At 43.6% G+C, this 12,866-nt stretch overlaps 1 protein-coding gene across 1 annotated transcript; it reads right to left on the bottom strand.

Annotated features, from left to right (window-relative positions):
• Positions 1-2,865: 2,865 nt before the first annotated feature.
• ldlrad2 (low density lipoprotein receptor class A domain containing 2) lies at positions 2,866-12,002 on the bottom strand. The gene is made up of 5 exons (XM_054785895.1): positions 11,576-12,002; positions 7,626-8,111; positions 7,335-7,484; positions 7,075-7,215; positions 2,866-3,583 (listed from the first exon to the last, which is right to left on the bottom strand). Exons 1-5 carry the CDS (start codon positions 11,694-11,696, stop codon positions 3,282-3,284), a joined length of 1,200 nt encoding a protein of 399 aa, XP_054641870.1. The 5' UTR covers positions 11,697-12,002; the 3' UTR covers positions 2,866-3,281.
• Between the last annotated feature and the right edge of the window lie 864 nt (positions 12,003-12,866).

Genomic DNA, 12,866 nt, shown 5'->3' with positions numbered 1-12,866 from the left:
TCTGTGAATGTTGTCAAACAAGAGTGTATGTTGGAGCAAAGGTTACGGAGCTCCTCCGTCTGGAGTAAGAAATGTGCCTGCTGGTCACATGGACCAACACTGAGAGTGACAAAACCATTGTCTTTACCGCGTACTAGTTCACACGCCCCTGGCATCAACAATCAAGCCTCCAAACGCCCCGTTTTTGTATCATTCCGTTTTTGACAGACCTTTTGCCTGAAGTTCTTGAACACTGCCTCGGTTATCCCTTGCGACATCGTGGTTCACCTTTCACGGATATTTTTTAACAGCGTATGAACGCGTTGTGTTCTGCGTCCTTGTGGTGTATTACAGCGATCTATGGGTGCTCTGTTGTATGTGTCTGTTATTGTATTTCCTACTGTTACCAGTAGAGGGTGTTGTATACTCATTGAAGATGTGTGCAGCTCCACTTGCCTCAGTATGTGTTTACGTGCCGGTACAGCATATCGGGAACCCACAGTAGACAATAGCCGGCTAAATATAGAGCCACAACAGTCCTAATTGGCTAAGGGAGAACCTGCCCATTGTGTTCTGTGTCCTGATTGGCTGTAGACAGTTGTCAATCAATCCCCTTTGTGCCATTGCCACTTGTGGTCAATGGTCGCTAGCAAACTAGCTAACCGTGTGAGCTGCTTGCTAACTGCCAATAAACAATAGAAGAAGAAGAAGCTAACCGGTTGAAGGAGTGTGACGAGGAGGAGGAGGATGATGGCAGGAGCAATGTTTTAGCAAGGATACAAAAATGCTGGAGCCGAACTGCGCCAGGACGAGGCACGGTCAGGTTAGTGAACACGCGTGAGTCACTTAATAATTTCTTGTGTCCAACCTAGTAGATTTATCATTAAAATTCAAACTAAATTTGAACTTTGAGAGTGTTTAAACGAGAGAGAAATGTGAGAAAAGTGTATAAAGTGGACGGTGAGGGCTTTTACAGCCTTAAAACATATACAATCATTGTAAACAAATCAAGTTGGCTACTTCACGGATTTCACTTATTGCAGGCTATTTTGGGAGCCTATCCCCCGCAACAAACGAGGGAACACTGTATTGTATTTTACCCTTTTTACCCACGTTGAATCTTGTGGTATTCATAAATATATGGACGGACTACCCCCAGCATTGCGTGTTTACTCAGCCATCTTGGCTCACACGCCCAACACCCAATTTCGAGATACAGTAATCCCTTGCATATCGCGGTTAATTGGTCCCAGACCCAGCTGTGATAAATGAATTTCCATGAAGTAGTAAATAAAGTAGCAAATCAAATGTTTTGTAGCTAGAGCATAGAAAACCTGTTTAGGACCTTTTAAATATGCTTTTCCCACATATTAGAGCCCTCTAGACATGAAATAACACCCCTACACTCGTATTACCCAAGATAGTAGATATGATGGGCGAATAATAAGACGACATAAATAAGTCTCATCAATGTAACGTTCCAGACACCTTGTGGTCAGTGTAGTAGAATACTACTGCAATGTCGCAGTGAACATTTACATAAGGTAATAAGAGAAAATAACACTTAATATAGACTCAAACATGAGAGTTCCTTTTAGTTTAAAGTTTTTGTGCAGTACTTCCTGCAGTGACAATTTCCTCATCAATGTAACATTCCTCACACCTAGTGACCAGTGTAGAGTACTAAATATCACAATGTCTTTGAATGTGTCTTCTGAATGCCTTATATTTACTGATGTTTTAGTTCATTAAGACATTTTTATGCTTGAAAATACTTAATTCAGAACAAAAAAAAGTAAAATTTGCTTAAATATGCAGTTTTTTGACTACTACTAGGCCATAGTCAACCACAAAATAGCAATGATTTATGAATATATTTTTGAAAAGATGTAATACATAATAGTCGTCCCTCGCCATATCGCAGTTCGATTATCACTCCCTCGTTATATGATGTTTTTTTCCAAAATTAATGAATTAATAAATGATGGCCGTTTCGTGGTAGACTATGGTCTGTTATTATTCGTCAGAACACATTGAAATACACGTGATATGTAGTATTCTGGTCACTCGGCGGTAGTAATGATACAAAACATTGATGAGACATTAACTTACATTACATTACCTCAACATTACATGAAGTCAGCCATGGCATGTCCGAAATGATAGAGTGAAAAAAACGTTCTCCTCCCATTCCGTGTGGAAGTGGTACGTTTTTGGCTTTTTAAGTTTAGAAGACATAAATTCGAAGCTCACTGGTTAGCTCGCTAGCTTGTTAGCTTGCTAGCTAGCATCCGTCTCGAGTTGTTCAATGTGAAGTAAACAATGAAGGCGTGTTATTTGATGTCTACAGGGCTCTAACAATGTATTTGGAAAGTCGTAAACAGGTTTTCTATTCTCTAACTACGAAAATATTATATTTATATATGATATGAACGGAGGACAACTGCAGAGTGAAGCCGCAAAAGTCGAAGCGCAATGGATTAGTGTACTTAGTTGAGACAACACTACGGCATCTTGTAAGGCACATACTAGTCCGTCTGCCGGGTCAACAATAAGTTCAGTAAGAAAGGACTCAAGGAAGCTAATGTTGCAAACGGGGTAAAGGTGAGATCTCAAGCAATCGAAGCTGTTCTTGTACCCTCCGCTCCTTTATCCAGTTCATTTGTCATTGATTTGTATTTTGCATTGTTTTCTGCGTGTAAAACTAGAATTATTCTCTCTAAAATGTAGTTTTTGTCTGTAGCGGATTCATTGGATTTACATTATTTCCTATGGAAAAATGTATTTGGTTTTCGGTAATTTGGGTAAAAACCACTGTACCACTTTTTACAAAATCGTATAACACTGCAAAAAATTCACCCTTAGGAACCCGGAAAGCAGAAAAAAGGGTACTTTTCTACTCGCATAAAATATGAAATATTTTTATCGGGTAGCCATATTTGGTAAATTGAGTTGAGAGAAACACCGAAATCCTCGCTGTAAGGCAGAAGACCCATGTGCTTCCTGCCAGCCAATAATAGTCATGAAACATAATGAAAGTATATCACACTGGTGTGTCATCATCATACACATAAAAGAACTCTTGAAAAGTGAGAAAAGTCTAATTTTGTGGGGTTCAGCCCGCTTCCCATCCCCTGCATGAACACCTTTAAAGCACAAAAGGCTTGTAAGTCTGATGCATTCATCTCATTACATCAGACCCTTTTTCACTGAAAAGATTGGAGTCCGTGTCCATTGCACTAGCGACCACTGCTAAGCCTCACCGCACAAGACGCCTCTGGTGACCAAGCAGCCCTTTCTGTCTAAAGAGCAGCGGCGGAAACAGTTTCGTCAGCATTGGTGGTGGGGGCCGTTGCTGCGGGTGTCCTGCTCACTGGCGACTGTGGGGTGACTTTTGCCAAGCGGTGCTCCTTGCCGTGGTTGCAGCTGCCAGTGCAGAGCTGGCAGGAGGTGCAGACCGTGTTGCAGCAGGGCAAGAAGCGTAAGATACTTAAGCGCCACAGAAACCACCCGGGGGACCAGCAGCACCAGCAGAGCACTGCACACCCTGCCAGCACAGCCACGATGATGTAGAGAACCAACAAGGAAGCAGACACAGGGGAGTCTGGGGAAAAAATGCAGTGTGGTGGTCATTTTTCCAGCAACCAATATAATCTAGACATTTAAAATACCAGAGACATTAAAACACACAATGTAGAGAATTTAAACAACATGCTCATACAACATTTGTGAAGCTATGACAACACACGCCGTCACGTTTGGATATTTACAGCATACTGTATTTGCGGCATACCTCAAGGCTCAATACTGGGACAAAAATGGTTTACTTTATATATGGGTGATTCTCCTGAAAGGCACACCACCGAGGGTGCCGTCACTTCAAGTGGCGTGACGCACAGACGACAGCCATTCCAAGCTGTAGACTTATGAAAATATGCAAACACTAAACAGGGACTAAACAGGAAAAACAGTACTTTCTTCATGTCTGTTTGATTTCAATTTCAGCCCGTTTGCGAATCGCCATTTAGTGACATGCAAAACTTGTGTCAAAAATACGATTAAATAAATCACATAAAACGGTGGAACCTACGCTTGAGCTGCTGTGATTCCCCAACACGTCGTTGTGCAGCAAAGGCATTTTGCTGCATTCAAAACACCAAGCTGGGACAAAACGTGACACCTCGTTAAATGTAGACAGCGTAGTCCGCACATAATGTAGCCAAAAGTGAATGGAGGAAGACTAAACGCAAATGAGTGGACATCTGCGTTGACACACAATGTGAGCTTGAGATATTTGCGTTTTATTTCTCTGTTTTTTCGTCAACAGACAACAACTTAGGTGACCCTGATTCAAAAATATGAAAAATATGAAAATATGGCACTTTTTGGGGAATTTTGCCCATCATCTGTGTGTTCTAAAGAGAGAAACCCGGTTAGCATGAGGGATGCACGTCATGGGAGCCACACAAGGCTCAGATCGCCACTTCCTGTTTTTCTATTCCTGTTCTAAGGGTCTGTCCACACGGGAACATTTTCAGGTCAAAACGTTTCAGCATTTCATCCACACCGCAACTACGGGCACCGTAGTTTCATGTTTACACTAAGAGAACTACAGTTTCCATGATGCTTAGCGTGCGGCACCAGGAAGTAATGAATTTCCGAAATAGAACCACATGTTTTGATGGAAGTCATATGCAGTGGTCGTATTTTGATCTGACAAATCTTAAGTAACTTTCATCAAATGTAGAATTACTACAGCTTCTGCTTGGACATTAACCTAGCAGCAGCTGTAGAACTCTGATGGAAAAAACCCAGCCACATGTGCATCAAGTGCAGTTAGGGCTGCAAGGTTTATGGGGTGCGGTTCCAATCCTGCCTCGTGCACTGCCACTTCCATATTACGTGTATTATCATTCGCAGTGGCAATGCCACAGCTCACGGCCTGACAGACTTCTGGCTGCATTTTTTAGGATACAGTGCTTGGTTCTAAAAAGAGATACACGCACACGCGTAATGGAAGGATTACCAGTGGAAAATGGTACCCATGCAGGGTTTATGTTATCCGACTGCTGTGTTAGACCAGCTTTGAAACGTAGTAGTAGCACTCATACGCACTCATACGTTTAACTGGCAGTAAAAGCTGTTTTTACCAGGACGAGCAACTCAATAGAATTCAACAAGGTGTATTTACAGACTCCCACGGATGTTAGGCACCCACTAGAAGTCCATAGAAAACCACAAGTCATAACTGACAACTAGATCAGGTTGTCAGTACGAGCCAAGCCTTGACACAATTCTGTTGCATTGCGGCTGCAAACAATCGAGGCGAGACAACCGCGGCGAGATGTTCTGAAATTGGGCGAGAGTTGTCCAGCAACTTGAATAAATGAATCTCGACAACAATAACCAAAATAACCAAAACATGATTGTCTCGGCAGAGACGAAACTTGTTGGATTAAAACAGACTGTGCCTGTTCTGCTAATAACGCAGTTGCTTTCCCGCTTGGCTGAGTAGCCGGTAAAGAGGAATAGATGCTTTCTTATTTGCAACCTGGCCTTGACTTCACTTGCAGGCTCAAAGAAGGACCGAGAATACTTCTCATGTTGGAATACAGACAGATCAGCTGAAAGGCTGCTCTTTGTTACGGGAATTCTTTGCCTTCTATTGCTTTACGAGTCTTGACAGATAAATTAACAGCTCAATGGCTACCTTCATTGGTTTTATGTCCAGTCATCAAATGACTTTTTGGCACAATGAGAACTTTGTTCATTTGTCTACAAAGCAGACAGCTGCTAGACAAACACATAACGAGTCAAGGGAAAGGGCCTCATTTGTTTTAAGAGTAAATAAAAACTATGTACTACTACTATGTACGAGATGACCGCGCTATGTACTACTTGTTTGTCTGTCTTCACTGTACACCAGGGATTGGTAGCCTTTCGGTCATATTTTTTAAAATCCTTAGTTAATCAGTGTGTCATAGCAACCTTTGTGTTAATATTGACTAATCAGTGACACAATACCAACATTGAGGGTGCGTCCACACTTGTGATCTTCCAAAAAGACAGTGGAACTTTGGTTTGCGTCATTAATCCATTCCAAACTGAAACGTTCTCTAACCCAATCCATTTTTCCCAGAAGAAATAATGCTAATCCAATGAATCCACTCTGGACACCTAAAAATGTTAAAGGGATAGTTGGGTTGTTTTGACATGAAGTTGTATGACATCCAGCGACTTAGCCCGCACTTGGTCCCGTGAGCCCAAATCTGGGCGGATTACGGTGATGAGGAACATAGTTCCGGTTAGTTATTGGGGTTCTGATTCGAAAGAGTAATACATTTGCATGACAAAAATGCCTCCTTGAAAAAAATCATTGTTTTGAGAAGCCAAACCCTGTACATACGTAATCCCAATAACTAAGTGGAACGATGTCTCTCATCACTAAAATCCGAGCAGAACTGGGCTCACGGGACCAAACGTGGGGTAAGTCGCTGATGATGGACTACACTGCTGAGTTTTTACATGCAGAAAACAATTTGAAAGGCATACAAATGACGAATGAAAGGGAAAAATGAACATTTAACATCACTTATACTGATCACCTGAGAGATTGAGCCAAATGGACACAAAGCACAGCGGACAAGGACCGTAGTTGTGCTTGTGCCAGACAGCTAACTTGGGGTGCACACTTGAGGTCTTTTCAATAACATGCAAAGATATCAAGATTTATCGTTCGCATGCCAATCGTGGCCTCACGCTGTGGCCCCTGCTGTGTGCAGACTGGCCAACGTCTGCTATTTTAGCACATTGTGGTCGTCACACACTGCGGTTTCTTCTCACAGTCCAAAATAATACATGTTAGGTTAACTGGAGGATTAAAATTCAATGATTTCAATGGTTGTTTGTGTGTGCCCTTTGATTGGCTGGTGACCAGCTCCCAGTCAGCTAGGATAGGCTCTGGCTCATCTGTGATCCTGACAAGGGGAAGCTGTAGAAAATGAAGGAATGAATGTTCCGCAGATGCAACGACAGACGACTATTAATCCATGGGATCACAGAGTCGGATACAATAAAGGAACAAAAATGACTCACCTGTCACTGACTCGTAGCTAGGAGTGCTGTCTGCCCTGCCGCAGTTCATATGTGGAGGAAATGGCGCTGTGGGGGGGTTTACGAAAGATGGTGGTGGGGTTGCTATTGGCGGTGGTGGCTCAGGAGGTAGAAGCTGGCCTGCTGATGAAGGACAGATATTGCTCAAGAACACGACCAAAAAGGTTGTTCTTGCAGGATAGAGACACTCCTTGTGAGGTGAGGCACCTTGCAGAATCGTGCCAACACATTACCTCACTGACCTTTGCACCCTGTCGTCAGATTTTGTTCCAGATCGCTTCCATCCCCGCAGTTGTCAATGTCCTTATCATCGCACACCAGACTCAGTGGGATGCACTTCCCATTCCTGCAAGTGAAGTAGGGCTCACTTCTGCACAATGATTGGTTGAATCCTAAGGAGAAAGAGTGACGTCTCAATCAGTAAGTTTACTGGAGTATCACATCTCTGGTTCGCTTGTGTGAGGGGACGCAAAACCACTGCCGTCCACGTCCACTGCTGGAATGTGTGTGTCTGCATGCGCTTGTGTGTTTACCAAGTCTGAAAGATGTGAAGTCCCCCACAAAGTCCACTCTGGGCTGTGTACCCCGGGTGACGAGCCGAAGGGTCAGGTAGTTTCCTGTGGACAGCACTGGGCGCGGTGGGCTCTTCCCACAAAGGGGGGGCCCGAGGGGAGGAGAGTTCCTGTCCAATCCGTCATAAAACTGAACGTATGACCCGGCGTGACAGGGATCCCCTGAGCTTTCCTCAGAGGCGGGCTCCGGTTTGGGGTTGAGCGGAGCAGAGCCTCGTGGGGACTCTGGCAAAAGAGGGGCCGGACTCAAAGGGGCCACTCGTAGCAAACTGTAGACAAGGAAGAAGCGAAAGTGGAACTGGACATTGTCCTTTGGGGAGCTGGCCTGCATGGTGAGGTGGCAGTCAGTCCCCATGGTTACAAAGTAGTACTTTTTAGATTCCTGGTGGGAGTTGATGATCATGCCGTCACCCTGGATGGTCTGGCCGCAGAAGTCCACCACGTTCACTGACAAGAAAAGTACGCCATAAATACGATCAATGTCGGGAACACAAAGAGAGGATTTACACAAGGTGGTCATTTTAGCAAGCATCTCTGCATTGCTTCAGCTACATTCACTCTCTCACAACACACAGCACTACTCACAACAACTGAGGGATGTGGTGAGGTCCTCAGTGGGTTTCATACATAAGGTGTTTGGTTCACGTCAGGGATTTTCGGGATAGGGATTAGGGTGATAGACACACATAATGGTCTCAATGTCTACAGTGCGCTCACATATTGGGGCCAATACCAAAAAATACAAAAAGTCAATCCTTTTCAATGTGGCATCAATTTCAACATTCTGGGGGTATAAGAAGCTGGTATTGTCAGTAACGACATCACTTAACGGACAAGCAGCACCACCTGGCCATAGCGTGCCTTCCGGTCGGTAGCAGGCAGGCAAATGTTGCTTGTGAACTTGGTGTGTCTCAAAGTGTCATCAGCAGACTTGCAGGAAGACACAGGACTACTGGCTGTGTTCGTGACTGACCCAGGAGTGGAGTCCCACAAGTGGTGGGCCGCAATGATGACCACAATGATGCATTCCGACGCATCATTGTGCACTGACGCATCATTCAGACGTTATGCTACCGCCACACAGATGCAGGCCTGTTTACCAGAAGTGAGAAGTGAGAAGTTTCCAGACAAACCATTCGCATGAATGCCAAACGACCGTTGCAAGTGCCTCCACTGACACCAAGACACCGTCGTGACCGTACACAAGACCAAGAGACCAGGACAATGCAGCAGTGGTCCTGTTCCGTCCTGCTCACTGATGAGTGTCGGGTCGCCTTGCACAGAAATGATGGTCGCCAGCGATACTGAAGAAGGCAAGGTGAGACATACGCCGAGGTCAACATGGCCGCCAGGGTTCGCTTTGCTGGAGGAGGTGCAACAGTCTGGGCAGGCATCACCAGTCAACGCAACACAGACTGTCGATGGCTCAGTCACTGCACGTTCTTACCTCAGAGACATCACAGAACCCATCATCAGCCCCCAATTCCACCAGCACACCCCCAACATTCTGTTCACGGATGATTATGCTCCACCACATCGTGCCAGAATTGTCACAGCTCGACTTCAGGAAGTCAGCGTGCCTCAAGTTGTCATTGCGGCACAAGGTGGAAACACTCGCTACTGACTTTGTTCATTTTGGTTATTTGGGGCCATCTTTGTTATTGTCTAAATGGTTGGGGTAATAAACATTGCACTAGTGCAAATGGTTCTTCTCATTCATTAATAATAACTTATTTCATTAAAATTCAGACCAAATAGGAAAAGCGCTCATGTAAGTAAGAATGACCCTAACTTACTGAGTAGTGCATTTCTCACAAGAACCTCTAAGATGTAACCACTTCATTTTGGTTTATGTGGCGCACTTACTGTAATGTCACATGTAGACTCTCTTTGTGTGTTTGTTGGAGTTCTGCTTTTAATATGAATGTGTCGAGATGAGTGTACAAAGACAGAATTTGCCCTGTACCCTTCGTATTTAACCCACTGACTGCCAGCCATGTTCAGAGCAGAGAGCTCCATACTGAGTTTTGGGGAATTTTTGCTAAACTTTCAAGGCCCACAGAATATTGAGTTTTAGGACTACATAAACATTGAAACTATATAAAGAAACTTTAGACTCTCTTCTTTCATCAGGAAAAAAAGTTTGTTTCTAGCCTTTTTGGGTCTTTAGATATTGGCGGTAGAACATAGGGTAGTTTCAGCAAAAACACCTGATTTTGTCCAAAAAAAGAGAAAACGAGCTTTTTCTGCAGAGAAGCAAATTCAAGCAGAGTGACGGTGGGGGCTGCTGGGTGTGGGGATGAAGCCCTGCTGCTGACCCATCCAGACGGCAGCCGCTCGTCAGAAGAACCAGGGTCGGGCGGTGTTAAAAGGCGTGAAGTCCGAGAATGTAGTCTGATGACTTGAAAATAGTTGAGATTGTCAGTGAACGTGTTGAGTAAAAATGTATTTTACTCTCGTAAAAATTGTTTTTTTTTAAATGTCAAAATGCATTCATTGTATTTGTCAAATTTAATAGCGTTTGACATTGTTAAAATGGCATTTTATTTGGTAAACACTAAACAGTGCTTATGACTTGTAAGGACTCGAAACATTTAAGCCTTCAGACCTGACTCGACCTGTCTTGTCTTGGACTCACACGTCTTTGAGACTTGAAAAGCACTGACTTGCTCCGACCTCTGCAACGTAGTCGACAAGAGATGTGGCTGCTCACTCTCAGGAAACATCGGCTCCTAGCTTTTTTTGTTGTTGCAAGAACTGCAAGTCACGAGCTCAACCCTCAGTCCTGATCCCATGCTAATCTCAACAGCACATATGTGACGGAGTAATTCCGCTACTAATTCAATTCCTTTTGTGGGAAAGTAACCAGCAACTATAACTAATTGCTTTCGTAATTTGCCCAACACTGATGGTAACACTAGTGAAGTATGTTGTGATTGTTGGTTGAATTGAAATAGAATGCAATCAAATGCCCATAATTCCTTTAAAGAGAAAATCACACTACTGCTAAAAACATGAATTGGATGTTTTGCAATGAAATGTTAGGATACTCACTTCTAAAATCAACATTTGCTGCTATTCCACACGTAGTAGTGGAAATGTTTTAAAAATGGTTCGCTCGGCCTAAACGCTCAATCGTGCGTGTAAATCAGCAGTGTTGTTAGTCCAAAGGCAGCTTATTGCTCATCCGCAAGCGGACCAGGATGGATGAGGGGGGCAGAGCTCTGTCCCCGTCACCCCCTGCCTCCGGGCCGCAGGCCAAATAATGAGAAAATTTACAATCGCCCCTGGAGTTTATTAGCTCTGTCTCCAAGGGAGACAAGTAGCTCATCCTGCACTGACCTCCAGGAATGTCCCAAAGTGTTGGTGGGAAACGCTTTTCAACCCTCCCACAAAAGTAAAAGCTCACTCTTCAAAACATGAGTCACCAAACCACCCAGGGCCCCCGGATACGCTTTTTCAAAGCTGAACTTCACGCCATTTTAAACAATATTCCCATAGATGATGTAAACATGAGTCATTCCTTCACTTCACACTCTTCTCATTGGGTCCTGGGATTAGAAATAGAACAAATAGATTACTCAATTTAAGTCCTTTTTTTAATTGGCTCTTTTCCTGCCCAGTTTGCTTCCAAAGAAATATTAACCTTGTCGACTATAAGAGCGTAAATCTCATGTTTATCATATTAGGATTCTAATGAAAACACACACAAAAGTGAATCATTCAAATAAAGGTAATTTAAGCAGTTTTATGGACATTTCATGAATTACTGCTTTATCATATATACTGTACTTGAAATATATTTAACAATATGAAGGATAGTGTTCAGTCTGTTGCTTTAACGAGTAAGTGAATACAAGCAAAGTACATAAAAGTAGTGTATAGTAATTGGATGGATATGGATGTCTTACCTGTGTCGATGGCTGAGGCGCGCAGGACGACGAAGAAGAGCGCGCAAATAAATGCGAGCACCTGCATCTCCATTATCGTCCTGGAGTGGCACGCGAAAGACGACAAACTCAAAGAGGTCATACACGCGACATTCTTCCCGCTGCAAGCCAATTCCTACGGCATGAGAAATGCATGCAGCACGTGGAGGATGGAGGTTATTCTCCTCATCATCCGAACCTTACGCCTTTTAACACCACCCCGCCCACCCCCAACACACGAGCACGTGTCCTGTCATCGCCATAACAACTGGCAACCAATCAGCTTCAAGGCATGTGGGGGGGTAAAAAAATAAAAACCCTTGTTTGTAAGTTTGCAGGAAGTCCACTTTCCAAAAACGTCGTCAGCCTCCATGAAGAACAAGTGTCCAATGTAACAAATGCTGCATGAACATACATGAGCCTACAACACACGAGGGGTGTCACAAGATCTGGCGAGATTAAAACGTGACCAGAGTTCTCGTTCAGAAAAACAATGTCTCGTGGGCACTCGGCCTGAGACATGAACTGGATAATTTAGCCGGCCTTAACATTTTGCCACGTGTATACTAACAGGCTGGGAGAGGGTTCACTCTGTGCATTGCTTTCAGCACTTTGGCATGTTTGTTCCATTGAACAACAGCGTGAACGGAGTGAGTGCTTTTGTCCGTTGTACAGTCTCTTTGTCTCGATGGGTGGAGGCGGGGCCAGTAGCATACACACGGAGAGCAGCAGTTTAGAAATTCAAGTATAGTTTTGCGATACAGTCATATATTTTCTCATTGTACTTTTCTTGACAGTGATGTTAAAATCTTGTCTCGTCTCGTAGATCCAAGCTGGTGAATCGTGAACTGAGTGTCAATACACCAATCTTACTTTTTGCATGCGGGGTCACATTCATTCTTGTTTATGAATTCAAAGGAGTTGAAGTGAGCATGAAGCATTGTTTTTGTGTCTGCGTGCGTATAATGGCATATTGTAACATATTGTAACACTTCTAACTTGTGCTGGAAAGAATGTACATGTTTGGCAAAAGAAAAGATCCAGGATATGCCAAACTTCTAGTATAATGTATACTTACCGTAGTACTGGTTAATTCTACGTCTAGGTTTCCATGGCGACGTGGCCTGAAGAAGTGAACCAGCTATTAGGCACAGCCAGCTGGCCCATTAGCCAATACAGGCAAATTCTAAGGGTGCCATGGCCTCCAGGGGACAAACCTTTTTTTTTTTTTAAATCAGGAAAAAAATCATCTTCAATATTACGAAAACTAATT

This window comes from Dunckerocampus dactyliophorus, chromosome 8 (genome assembly GCF_027744805.1).
Source record: "Dunckerocampus dactyliophorus isolate RoL2022-P2 chromosome 8, RoL_Ddac_1.1, whole genome shotgun sequence".
NCBI classification, from domain to species: domain Eukaryota; kingdom Metazoa; phylum Chordata; class Actinopteri; order Syngnathiformes; family Syngnathidae; genus Dunckerocampus; species Dunckerocampus dactyliophorus.
Note: the sequence above shows the minus strand (reverse complement) of the source record. Positions and strands in the feature narration are given on the sequence as shown.